Source organism: Pezoporus wallicus, unplaced genomic scaffold (assembly GCF_028554395.1).
Source record: "Pezoporus wallicus isolate ANWC-B61680 ecotype Strahan unplaced genomic scaffold, APGP_CSIRO_Pwel_v1 contig_13643, whole genome shotgun sequence".
Classification (NCBI taxonomy): Eukaryota; Metazoa; Chordata; class Aves; order Psittaciformes; family Psittacidae; genus Pezoporus; species Pezoporus wallicus.
The window spans coordinates 146,399-160,533 of NW_026638179.1; the positions used below are offsets into that span (position 1 = coordinate 146,399).

At 42.3% G+C, this 14,135-nt stretch overlaps 1 protein-coding gene across 2 annotated transcripts in view; it reads right to left on the reverse strand.

Annotated features, from left to right (window-relative positions):
• Positions 1 to 14,135, reverse strand: part of ADAMTS17 (ADAM metallopeptidase with thrombospondin type 1 motif 17) — a 167,701-nt gene that overhangs the window by 27,731 nt on the left and 125,835 nt on the right. For both annotated transcript variants that reach the window (XM_057409745.1, XM_057409744.1), the window contains 3 exons: positions 12,414 to 12,571; positions 8,502 to 8,661; positions 6,423 to 6,558 (listed from right to left, as the gene is read on the reverse strand). In XM_057409745.1, the coding sequence (XP_057265728.1) occupies positions 6,423 to 6,558; positions 8,502 to 8,661; positions 12,414 to 12,571 (454 nt within the window). The remainder of the gene's footprint in view (positions 1 to 6,422; positions 6,559 to 8,501; positions 8,662 to 12,413; positions 12,572 to 14,135) is intronic.

Sequence of the window (14,135 nt, forward strand, 5' to 3'; positions counted from 1 at the left end):
GTTGAGTCAAACATTATAATGGGGAAAAATGTGATGTAAGTCAGCCTGGGTGTTTACAACAAAGCTAAGAAGCCTGTCTCATGACTCCATGTGAAAACTAACGCCAAATTGACTTCTGCTCTAGCAAGTCATCTTGAATTACTTGATTTAAATGCATTTACAAGGAGCAAATAAGCCCTCCTCATTCTGCTCTCTGTTCCCAAGCCTTCTTATATTCTCTGAAAGGTTGCTTCATTGAGTTGAGTTCCTGGATTTGCTTGAAAATATGTTTTTGTCTTTCAGTAGCTAACTACTGATTGATGGTTTCTGCACTTGAGGACCTTCCTACAACCTGGAATGCATGTCATTTTGTCTCCTAGCGGCTGGTGATAACCAGATCTGCCCACAGCAGGACATCAGCTCCCCACTCACAAAGGTGCCCAGAAGTCTCCCAGGCTTCCTGGTTAGCATTTGGCTTCTCCTCCTGCAAGACCTACCGGAGAATTGGAGCTACCGACCAGGATGGCTCCCTGAAGAGCAGCCACCAGGGCGCAGCATTGGCCGCTGGCTCCGCCGCCTGCAGCCACCGTGTCTTGCACAGGGTCCAGCACGGTCCTGGCAAATTCATTAAGCTCAAACTGATTCTAGAGATCCCAACTCCAGTTTTGGGAAATACTTCAAAATGAGCTCTTACGTGGTGCCTCCTTGGATCAGAGGGTGCTAACATTACTGTTTATGCCAGATTTCCAGGCTAAAATGATTTGAAACCTTCCTCATGGCTGTTCCTTCTTTTCCTTTTTTTTCATGTAGGCAAAACTCAAAGCACACCAAAAGAGATGTTTCTTAGGACAAGGCACAGATAAGGTTTTGAACTCGTTGCTACTGAACCTTATGGATGATAAACATTTGTACAGGTCCCAGAAGAGTCTGACCGCATTAATGAAAGAACATACCCATTGGGAAGCACTGAATGTCTAGCTCGCCCCCTTCAGTTAACAGCACTCCCAGTACATCCTTCCAGTTCAGTATAGTTTCCATACAGCCCTGTAAGTAATCTGCTAACATTCTCAACGAGTTTTCCACCATACTCTTCCCCAAAAAAATTCTACTATTTGCAAGACTTTTCACCTCACAAAATAAATGCAAAACTGTTCTGCTCCCCATCTACCTGTGATGATAGCACAACTCAATGTGGTGCAAACAGAATGAGGGAGACTGCTTTCTGTACTCATGGACTGTTAAACAGAGCGCTGTGACAGGTACATGGGAGAGTCTAAAGGGAGAGGTGAACTCTCAGAGAGCAAGGGTCATGCAGATAAGCACCACAAGCTAAAGTCAGACCAGCAATCAAAGCAATGGGCACCAGCAACCATGGCACACCGAAGCACTATGCTTTGAGTGGTCACTAGCCTTTTGGGCAGGTTGGTGAGCTGCTGAGCCAGCTGAGGCCTTGGCTGACTCTAGTAACTGGCTTCATTTTTTGACTCAGTGGGTACCATTGGAGTACATAAGCCCTTGGAAAGCGCACTGTTGGATTCCAGTCCACAGATGGAGAAGTGAAAGGGGAATAGAAGAAAGAAAGACAGAAAGAAGTGATCCATGGAACCACAGAACTAACCTCAGCAGCATGCCAGTTTTTGGAGCAGATTTGAATGGAAACAATAATCAAAGACATAGTGGTAAATGGATGCAGCGTAGGTTTCCTCCAGGCAAAACTCACTGGCTGCATTCTGTGATTAAGATAACTGCTTTTCCAGACAAAGGAAACGTGGTAGATTTAATCTATTTGGTTATCAGTAACAAACTCCTTTTGTTTATTTAAGTTGGAGGAATTGGTGATATGCTGGGAAACATGGATATCAGTATGTAATTCCTATGGTAGGTGAGACCTGGCTTCAGTGTAGTGCTGAGATGGAGTATCAGGTCTGAAGGGAATCTAGGTTAGTTACCAGTGGACTTTCCGAAAGATCTGCCTTGCATTTGATCTAATTTAGTATGTTCATTAATGACCTTGGCACAAAAAGAAGGAAAAATAGGGAAAATGCTGACAATACAAAGTCTATACAACAGAGGATTAGGAGTCATCCAGGAAGAACTGAATAACCTTGAGTGCTGCAATAACAGAGATAGGATGAAAATTAATAGCATACTGTGCAAGGTTGTGTGCTTAGAGACTAATAACAAGCATTTCTGTGTTAAAGTAGGATTCCCATGTTGAAACAAATGAGGAGGAAAACATCTAGAATGACTGTAAGCCACAAATATGATGCAGTCATGAAAAAAGCAAAGCATATATCAAGAGAGTTACTGCCAATGAAGGCAGGAGATTACAAGTGCAAGGGTTAGACTGGAACGAGACTGGGATTCTCCACACAATTCTGGTCACCTGCGCACTAAAATGATGAATTTCAATAATGTAAATTAGAGCACCAGGAGGGAAGGTTACCAAGGGAATGAAATATTCATGTACAGTCTCTGATCCAATAAGGAGTTAAGGAAAAATAATGGATTTAGCCCAGCGAAATGATGGAAGGAGGAGATACAATGGTTTGCTGTATCACATGGCACTCAGCCCAAGGCAAAGAGCTAGGGGGAGAAACACTGTATAAGCAAAGGAACAGAGCTGATGCAAGAACAAATGGCTGAAAAATTACAGTGAAAAACTAAGGCTGGAAGGAAAAGATCTTGACCCACGTGAACAGCGAGGTCACAGCAGAGCCTTCCAGTGAGGGAAGGAGACTGGAGCTATATTGGTTTCTACATGCTGCTGGTATGCAAGTTAGCAGGAAACTAACCCTTGGACTCGGGAGATACTTTCAAGTCCCAAACAGTGAAAATAAGGGCTCAGGTCTCCTGTGGTTTTGTGTAGACGAAGGAAGGGATTTCTGGCTTTTATGCTGCTGTTAAGCATCTGTGTAGGAACACCACATATTCAGCAGGTCCCTGAAAGAACTCAACCTCTATTAAAATCTATTACAGCAAAAAGGAGGAAAATTAAGAGTGTTTGCATACAGGCCATTACAAGTTGAACAGTTGGGAAATTTCATGTGGTTTTGGTTCTTTTCCTGCATTAGAGGGGAGCAGTTTCATATTCATAGACTCAACCATGCATGTTGAAGTGTGTGGCCACTGGCCGACCTATGTTTTCAGTAATAACAGCTGATGTGATCTGTGATTTCTGAGTCTTGTGCCAACATGAGTGCTGGGTTTGCCTATATATTTGGGTTGGTGTTCAGTGTGCTGGAAACAACCCATACGCACCGCATGCAAGAATCCAGATTCCATCTGGTTACAGCAGGGTTTTGTAAAAAATATCTAAAGAGCTAGGCAAAGGATTAGAATAAAGAGGTGCTAATAGGGTGCAGTTGGGACAGGAAAGGAAGCTGTAAAGAATTTAATGGAAAAAGAGGGTCAAGGAACATAAAAAATAAAATAGGAAGAAAAAGAGGCATTTTTTTAAAAGGTGAAAGAGTAACAATAATAAAGAATGAAAGATTCTTTTCTTTTTGCCAGTTTCAACAAAACCTTTAAGAAAATTCTCTTCTCTGACGTTTAATTTTAAAACATGTCAGTGTATCCAAACCTTGTTTCAATCCTGCTTTGTGTTTTTCAGGTGCTAGGTTGCAGTTGCAGAGTTCTAATCTGCTCCTTGGCTTCATGAAACTACTGTCCCCTGCCCCACATTATTTGGCTCTCCCAAGAGGTGGCTGAAGTTCAAAGGGATATATAATTTGCAAAGCACTTTGGGATCGTGCTGGAAGAAAGACACTGTTATTAATATCATAACCTCTTTTTCTCCAGTTCACTTTACATCTATAATGTGGGTTATTAGTTTTTATTTTTATGATAATCTCAGCAGCAATAGCCTCCTCCTTTTCCTCCATTTACACATGATCTCACCCCATCCCAAAGAGTTTACAATCCAGATTATACATGGATTGAGAGAGGAAGCAAAGAGACAGGGTGGGATAGTGAATTGAAGTCTCACAGCACATCCACAAGAGAAACAGTGTCCTATGATCCAGATGGCCATTAAGACCCTTCTCTAAAGATAAATACTCTTAAGTTTTGAGTAAAAATGTAAATGTAGTTCAAACCTTACAAAACAGAGCAGGTTTACCGCAGAAAGGAAAGCACTGTTCCACCTTCTGAATTCAGGTAAAGGGCTTAGGGCTGAGTGGAAATGGGAAAGGACCTTATTGTAACAAGATGCTACAATAATTTTACTCAAAACCCTAAAACAAATTCAGGGTTCATAAAATAAGCATTGACATGGTGAAAGAGAATGGTTTCTTTAAGATGTTCTTGGTCAGAGAATATGCTAAGCATGCATTTCTAATATCTGGGTGGGCAAACGCAAGTGGAAATTTAAATTCTACAGAGGCACAGAGAATGTGCTTCTGAAAATGTTTCCACTTAAAAGCATGTTAAGTGTGAAAGTGTAGTCTACACGGAGGGAGTGAGGGAGTGTGGTCTATCAGATCATCAGCAAGGATTCTGTGGCCTTTCCGGGTACTAAGCATGTTTGGTGCTTGCTGTCAGCGCTCTGAGAGAAAAGAACCAATACTGTGCCAGTGCGAACTGCTCCCAGGGAAATTTGGGCTATAAATTGCCTGGTAACTCTGTACAGAAGAAAAGATACTTTGGAAGAACATTAAGGGCTGGGCCTGAAATCCCAAAGGAAGACAATCGGGATATAGGAACAGAGTATCCCTTTCTCAGGGGGTTTTGTGCGATTTAACCTAACCCACTGAAGAGGCAGCAATGTCACGCTGAAAAGTGTGCAACGAAGAGGAGACTTAACCAAGGGCTCAGGGTCAAGGAGATCCCATAGAGAAACAGCACTATGGGTCTTAGGGCTCTATCAGACCTGATAGCCAAGACTTCCCTTTGTTGCTCTCATCTAGCAGAGGCAGAAGCTGCAACCTTCTTCCAGAGCTTTAGATGTTGCTTTTTTTACCTCTACCACTTGGAACCCCTCCATATACCTGCCTGGGCTCACACCAGTCTCCTCTTGATGGCTTAACAAGGTCTGTAAGAAATATAGGGCAGGGCATAACCAAAAGCAGATCCTCCTTGTTTCTGTCTTTCTTAAAGAATGACATGCCAGAAATCCCAGCATCACTGAATTTAGGAAACTTCCTCATGGAAATGACAGTTGTTTCTTTGAAGTCACTGGGAGTTTGGTTGTCACACACCTAGAAGCACATGGGGTATCTCATCATACCTCTCAGTACCACTGAAAGCAGTATGGCCACAATATTGTATAGCAGCAACAATAGGCAATGCAGACAGAAAATCAAACCTGAAACAGCCTTATTGATGGATGACCTGACACTGGATTTCCCTGCTTCAAGGCACTGTAATCAGAGAGCAGGTCTGCACGTCTAATTAGAAGGAAGTGTGCTGTTTCTCATTGCCCCTATTGTTTCTGCCAGGAGGTAGCTTTGAAAGTACATTTCCCTGGCTTGTGTGATTATAGAAAGTGCAACAGCTAGCAGGTTGTTTTGAACATGCTTTTTTAGGTGTTGTTGAGCTTTGTCCTAAATTGATTTTATGTTCTAACTACTATCAAAAGTGGAGCTTCTACAATACTCCACAAAGCTAAGCATTACTGTGAAGCAAGAGTAAACTGAACAGATTAATTTGCCTTCCTGTATTTTATCATTTTGGTCAGAAATGTCTTGTTTTATACAACACAGATTAAAATCAATTCAGCTGCAAGTGCTTGCTGAAGCAAAAAGAGATTTTATTGGGTTTTAGCACTTATTATTAGCTCTTTATTTGCTTCTATTCATGCAGAAAAGCACTCTTATTGAGCAAAGCATCTAAAACATGTTTCAGCCAAACTTCTTGACTTCAGCAAGATTCAGGTATGTTTCCAAAACCATGCAGGTCTTGCTAAACACTGTACAAACTTCACATGAAGAAGAGACACTGGTCACCTAGAGACTTCCAGTCTGAACTATGCTAATACAGACCAGGCAGGCAACACAGCAGATGAGCTAAAGTAGCTTAAAGGCTGTCAGTTGTTTGCAAGGGTTTTTGTGGCACTGTTTGACATCCATCAGGCCCTATTCTGCACTGAATAATAATAAAAAAGGTTAGATATCCAGTCACTGCTCTCCTGTCTAACTTTATACTGCAGGTTGCTCTTGTCACCCAAAAAGCAGCCAAGGGGAAAAGCAAGCCATTCCCAAACAACCCGTGAAGGCAGCCTGCATGGAATCTGGCCTTACTGGACACATATTAAATGGACTCTGAGGTAATGGAAGTCTGACCTGCTCAACGAAAGGAAATGAATATTACAGCTGGTCACTGTGGCTAACAATGTGTCCCGATACTTGTAGATATTTTCACCACATTCACCAGATGGAGGCTTTGGAAATGGGTGATTTGTGAAGGAAAAGGATATTGGGATTTATTATTGTTTAACTCCTTACCGTGACTGGCAGGGGTGTGTGTTACATTTCCTGACCTGGGGCTCGGGGCGATTCACTCGCTGGCAGTCACTGTCATTCACCAGTGTCATGGTCTTGTTAATGATTCGAGTACAGGATACAATGGTTTTCCTTTCACCTATAAGTCAAGTAAAAAACAGCTCTGAAAAAGGAAACCAGTGGGTCAGAACAAAATCAGGTCAAGTCAATAACCAAAATGCAGAGGCTAGAAGCTCCCTACTACCTCTGCAAGATTTAATCTACACAGATCTACCAACTCTGCAAGCAGTCCCATTTCCCAGTTCTGTCTTACCTTTGTACTGATTTTTACTTTATTTCTATTTCTTTTCAGAAAAAGCTACAAATCTTTCCCCAGTAATTGAGAAATTGGCTGCTTCACAGCGACAACAGGTTGGGCTTTCTTCTTCAAACATTTAATGTGGAAACAACCTCGAAAACAATTTGCTTTAATTTCTGGTTCCTCCTCCACATATAACTGTGCCCTGTAATCACCTAGGACAGATGTGCCAGCCATGTAAGCTGAAACCACACACCCATCCACCCCTCAGTGACTGATGATGACAGGACAGCTGCCTCTTGCTGCTCTCCCCTCAGGAAGAGTCAGGTTGAAAAGGAGTGACTGGGGTTCAAGAGTGATAAATTGCGTTTGTTTCTATTTCACAAAGTGGTGAAATTAAGCCACTGAAATAAATCATTTCTTAACCTCCAGATATACTGTTTAAGAAAACTGAAGTATCTCAGGAGTATTCAGCATTTCTCATATAAATTGTGTGTATGAGGAGTTTCATCAAGACACCTCACTGCGGCCCTCAGGGTTCAGCCGTCCACTGTGTGCCAATCACTACATGTGACAAGGAAAATGTCATAGATGCTCTTTTTAATCCCGAGTCTGCCTCAAATTGAGTTTATTCATGATCTGCAGCATCTCACAGACAAAATATAAGAGATAATTGCCATCCAAGCTACTACTGGGGGGTGCTGATTTGATTCAAATATGTGGCAGGCTTGCAGCACAAGTCAAAAGAGCTACAGATTTCCCTCTCACTCACATGAGGATTTAATGCTCCACCCCTGGCAGTGTTCAAGGCCAGGCTGGACAGAGCCTTGGGTGACATGGTTTAGTGGGAGGTGTTCCTGCCCATGGCCTGGGGGTTGGAACTGGATGATCTTAAGGTCCTTTCCAACCCTCACTATTCTGTGATTCTGTAATGGCTCTAAGAAATTAGTTTTACTAAATGCATAAAAGTGTCCATTTTAAAATGAGTTCTATTTACAGAAAAAAATAGATCCAGAATTTCAGTACACTGAAGGCAGTGAGCCTGCAAATGTGAAGATGAGCACTCTTTGCTTCTGTCATATAAAATTCTATGATAAATAGTTGGGTCTGCTGGTAAAGAACGACTGGCCAGAATGCATGGAAATGATCCATTTTCCTCAGGGAAAAACCTACTCCTTCCAGCACTGAACCGCCAGTGGACAGTGGCTGACAAACCAGTCTCTGGTTTCACAGGCACCAATTCCCCCCAGGGTTTGAGCAAATCTGCCTCAGCACATCCTGGGGATCATCTGCAAGGTGTGATCTGCAGTGTGCTCATGTCCACCTCACACTAAGAGCATCTGATGCCATCTGCAGTTGTCACAGCAGCGCTGCCCCAGTTCCATCCCTGGGGAAGGAAGTGTCTTTCAGTGAACAAGCCTGAACACCTGTGGAAACTCTGCTCCAAGAATGTGACTGAGACTTGAGATATGGGGCTGCACACGGTGCCTTGAGCTATCCATGGAGCACTAATCCAGGTGCAGCTCCAGCCTATGGTAACGAGCCGACAAAGCAGCATCCCTGCCAAAATGCTGAGTGAAAATTAGCTGTGGGGATGTGGATGAGAGCTAGGAGAGCTGGTGAGAATGAGCTCTCTTTTGAGTTCATAATGGCAACATCCATACCCATGGCCGGTTTCCTTCATAGTTTGGCAACACTGTCCTTCTGCAGGCACCTCTCTAATGGCTGGTGACTGTAAACCCTGTCCAGCAAGTCCCATGAAGTTAGCAAAGACCCTTACTTACCTCCTCCACACTGCACACTGCACCCTTCCCATCCGCTGTGTGTCCAGATGTACAAAGAATCCTGTTGCTTTTCTGGCTCGCTTCTGTTTTCAGCAGTATAGTTTACAGGAATGGTGTATTCGTAATGAATTCCATAATTCTGGTCATGAAATAACAGCACCTGGTTCGGCAGGAAAAGAAAGGCTGTTACAACACACTGCGCACTGGGAAAGCCAACACACTGCAGAGACAGTACTGCTGGGAATGCTGTCTCAGGACAATGCTCTAAAATATAAGTACCTTGTGAAAGGCAATCAAATCTTTACCTAGACACCTGAAATCACAGCGATATTGGTAAAACAGGAGCAATGACTGCTTATGGTTTGTGAATATTTAAAACACTCCTGGGAATGTCTAAACCTGGAATTTTGCATAACTTTGTTTAAGCCTCTAATGTGATCAGCAGGCCACTGTCCGTAGTTTGAAGGTCTGAAAGAACAAGTTGATCCTTCTCAAAGCAAAACTAACTCATGAAAAAGAAGTCATGCCTGTGGAGCAACATGGCCTTCAAAGTGAATGTGACTGTTCCTGCTGACAAGCTGTAGAAGCAGGATTTTATTGTCTCAGAAACCTGAGGATGACGAGGAAGAGCCATTCCATACAGCTGCTGGCAACATATATATTCTCATACCCTGCACATTGCTAGAGGAAGGTGAAACTCGCTTCCAGCAGCAGGCCCATTATTTCCCGTGGAGTCACATGTGATGTCTCTAGTGTCACTACCCAAAAATTCACTGACTATTAACACACATAAGAACTAAGACAAATGCTTATTTTTTCACCACAGGCAGATGACAGTTCTGGTCCTCTTTTGATTTACATCTTGGGCTTCATTGGCTCTCACTTTCACTGGCTTGAGTCAGAAGTGACTAGAAGATACTCAGTGGTGTATGAGGTCCAGGGAATCTGAGTTAACACACTCTTAACGAGTGCCATAGAAGCACTACTGTAATGCTGATGGTGCGGCTTTGGACTTACTACCCCATAATCTCAGCAGCACCAGACAGGTGAATTCTGCTGGCTCTTGTCACCTACTGAAAAAGGAGCAGCATCTTATCAAGTAAGATATTTTAAGCAGAGATATCATAGGTGAAGCAAGCAGTTGCCCAATTAACAAAAGCAAATCTGCAAATGCTGTTTTCTCCCAGCAATTACTGTTTCCCATTCAAAGCTGCAGAAATCACTCCTGTTTAACCAATCATCTCACTAAAGCTGTCATTTAACCAAAAAAAATTAACTGAAAGGTGTCCATCTTACAGCCACCGACATCCTGGAGGTCTGTGCTGTGAACACTGTGGGGCTACACAAGCTCAGCTCCCATGAGTTGCTCTGCACAGTGCATAACTCTGGAGAGAAAAGCATCTTCCAGACGATGAGGGGAACAATGACATGATTTTGCTTCAGCCACAGAGGCAGCCTGACTACCAGAACTGAATACCAAGGGTGAAACTAGGCAGTCGTCATTACAATTTCAAAGATGAATGGTTATTTTTTAAACAACGTTTGAAATGCCAGGCTGCCAGAGGTAGAGAACTCAAGTCCTGCTCTGGCTTTCTGTTAAGTGCATGAGATACAAACAGCTTCTTCTACAGAACTGATCTTTAGTCTTGACTAAAGCTTCTTTATGCCCTGTGAGTGTTTGGTTGTCCTCTGTTGCTGAGAGGAGGTCTAGCACAGGCCTAGTTACACAAACATTCATTTCTCCAAGAAATACACTTACAGCAACACACTTGGAGAAATGCCTCAAGTATTAAAAGCCAGGTCCTAAAAAGAAATCCTTATTATCTCAATATGGGTGCAAGACTAGTGTCTAAAAGGCCCATCTGAAACCAATTTCATGCAATTTCGTAGCCATATATAATTGGGGTGTGTATGTATGTGTGTATAATTGGTTTCAAATGCAGGTCACAATGGACTGACTGAAGCTTCTGGCTCTTTGTCAGTCCAGTGTATTCCACCACTGTTTGAACAACAGTTTTCTATTTAGAGGTAACTGGTAACCATTCTGCAGTTCTTGTGTTGAAAGAATGAAACCCACCACCCTGTATCAAGGAAAAGATTAATATCTGATTTGAAGAAAAGACTTCACATGTGCTTTGTTTATGACTGGCAGTGATTTTAAACCACATGCTTTTTTAATTGTCTGGTAACTTTTACTTTCCTCCTTTTTAATCATTTTGGGAAGGGAGGTGGGGAGAAGAAGGAAAATTTCCTCTGCTCTTATCTGCTGAAAATGCCAGTCTGTACCTGGAAAGGATACTCTTGGAGAACCTGATAATCACTACTTTCCTATGTTAATTACTTACTCCTTAATGAGGAGTAAATGAGTATTTCTTTAAAAACAAAGCTCTGCTGATGCTGAAGTTCACAAAATGCTGCTACCAGATTTTACTGCAGTACACCTCAACCAGGTATCACCCTGAAAGCTTCCAAGAGCTGGCAAAGGAACCCTGCACAGCATCTTCACAAATGGTACCTGTGCAACTCCTCTTTCTTACATGAGGTTAGGAAGACCCTGGCAGTACAAGGTACTTTGTCAGAGTCCTGGTTTCAGGAAGGAAGGCTTGTGTTAAGGCCAAAGTCAAGCAAAAGCTGATTTTGCTGCTGATGAAGAAGGCTCCTGTATACCCCTTTGTGTGGGCAGACCTTGAATTACATGGCCTTGAATTAATCTGGTCTGTATGTGAACCTGATAAACTCATTCATCTGTCTTGAGAAAGCAAAGACAGAATACCTCATGTTCCTATGCAGCATATTTTGACACAGAGAATAGTGCTGAAAAAGTGGAGTGTTATTATTTTTTATGTCTGTGTGAAAAGTTTGAACAACTTTTCAGCTTTTCAAATTGCTTCATGAAATGTTGCGCCACAAACACCAGCAAGCCCAAAATTCAGGTGAGGAACGGCCTTGACTTCTGATTTATAGCAGTGCTTATGGATAGCCTTCAGTGAACAAAACCAGCAAAATGTCACAGGCAAAAGAAAGCACACACAGAAAAATGTAGTTGGATTAAAAAATTGAGGATAAAAAATACAGGAAACAATGCATACATTAAAATATTGTAAGTAAAACTTGCTATAGGAATTATAAAGCTTTCTGCAGACCTTGAACTAATAACACATGTATGAGACAGGCATTATTACAACTATCTTACAGATAGAACATTAAGGTTATCACCAACATTAAGGGACAATCCCTTCACGCGTTAGTGTCAGGACTGGGACTACAACTCTGTTCTTCTCACCCCTGTGGACTTCTCGCTCATGTTCTCATATAGCAGCCATATGACTACTTATAAAATGACATGCCTGGTTAACAGAAGAACTATGTTGAGCATTAGGAAAAAGCTTTCAAGAACACCTTAAAATACATAAAACTGAAAAAACAACATAAAGGAAACAAGTAACTAAGCCACTACAGATGGTTAAAGTCACATGTATCATCTGTACATGCCAAATCTGCATCTCTGTTAGAGGAACAGTGTATTTAAATACAAAACACATTCTGGTATAAGCTGAGAAGATATTTCAGCAAATATCCTTTCACGTGTGAACAGGAATGTCCATGAACTAAAGAAGGTCCGTGGAAACCTACGTTCTCTGGAATGGCCTTATCACATTGTCTGCAACACATTAAATGAGCATCCTGTACTGGACATGACCTTACTGGGACACTGCATAGAAACACCATCATTTACTTTCATGCAGGGAGCTGGGTTTCTGCAGCCCTTGCAATGCTGCAGAAGAATGCAGAGGGAGGCACTGGAGCAAAAAACTAGTGAGGAAGCAAACAATCAAAATTGAACTTTTAGCTAGGATATAAACCCTTTACGTTGCATCACTTAAGAAACACAAACAAAGGATATAAAGTTACCATCAAGTGCAGTGGTATTTTAGTTGGTCCTTTGGCAGAGATTTTCTCCCACAGACCCCTTCGCACGTACCGGACAGTAGTGCCTGCGATCTGAAACTCACCAGGAAGCTCAATTTTCCAGTCGCTGTTAATGGATCTCTTACTGGAATCTTTTAAAGCTGGAATGAATCAAACACCAGGGAATGAAATGTAAGTGAATTTGTAATTACAATATAGACTACTGAGGTTCTGTCTCAGCCCACCTGAAGAATATTGAGAATAAAAGATACTTGGAGTAACATGTCCTTTCCTCCAGCATAACCTATTGCATCAGGATCACTGATATCCTTCAAACACTGGAAAACAACTCCAGCCATAAGGACATCACATTACTGTTGACTCGCCAGTGCATGCTGATTTAGGGATTTATGTTTCTGTGTCAGAACGGAAGCAGAGTTATCCAGATGTTGGTGTGATGCACTGAGGGAAAGCCCCAGGCCCCTTTGTGAAAATCCATGCACTGTGATCAAATTTGCCCTGACATCAGACAGACAGAATAGCTCAAGTGTTACTGGGCTTCCTTAATTCAAGGCTAACTGTGTCTTTTAGCTAAGCCTTTAACAAGATGTTTTCTTAACCTCCAGCATTTCATGCCTATTTTATTCTCTGCAGTAAAGAACACAACCTTGGCTTTCACTTAACTGAGTGCGTTGCAAGAAGATAAGAGGAGCTAATTTAAAGCCTTTTCAAGTTAATACAAAAATCTCCCATTGTCATCTCTTTGGATCAAGTCCTCATAGCACCCAAATCCTTCTACATATACTAATGCTATATGTAACTGCCTAACACACTTAACAGACAAGGAACTGGACTTCTTGTCAGGTACGTAACAACTTAACAGTTGGGTCTAATTTACCATGGGAGTGTTTGTAAAAATATTGGGCTATTCTACATAAACTTCCCTTTTATTCTTGTTGGCCATGTCTAACACCTTTTATATAGCTATTACCATGAAGGTTTCCTCAAGAAATGAGAGGCCAGCTCACCTCTTCCTCAAATGAAGTTTGAGAGGAAGGAAATCCCTGTTAGCTTTCTCTCTAGGGGTCTTCCTGAAAAGCTGTTCTATTTGGCTCAACAGGACAAGTGCCTGGCTCCACCGATCCCAGAGGTTCTGGTGCAGGTAGGAGGAGATACCTGAAGTGATTCCAGCACAGGGCACCATCTCACAGTGGAAACCTATTTTTAGCCTATTCCATATACAGTGCACAGACATGTGCCCAGGCATCTGGAAACCCCTATGTTGTTAAAACAGTCCCTAGCATATTTTATGGCCCAGGTCAACTTGAATCCTGCTTAAAAACTCCTAGCATGGGTCAGGATCCAGAACTATCAAGGATCTCTTCTCAATAAGCAGTATGCAGACAGCCCCCTTCACTGGGGGCTGACAGCTCATACGCAAGACGCCCCAAACTATTCTATGATTCTACGATCTGTGTGTGCCATTCTGAGGATCTGCATCCTGGGGAGTTACTGGAGAAAGGTGGAATATCTTTCCATCATACTGCACACAACTTTCCTGACAGCTCTCACGGCTCCATTAGAGGATCCAAAATCAGGGTGAAGGGAAACCGCACGTATGGTTTCCCATGTAGGATTGGGATGTATGTGAGGGAATGGTTTTCTTAGGGAAGCTCTCTTTGGCACATAGACAAAGGGTATGATGATGTCCTGGTATTTGCATGC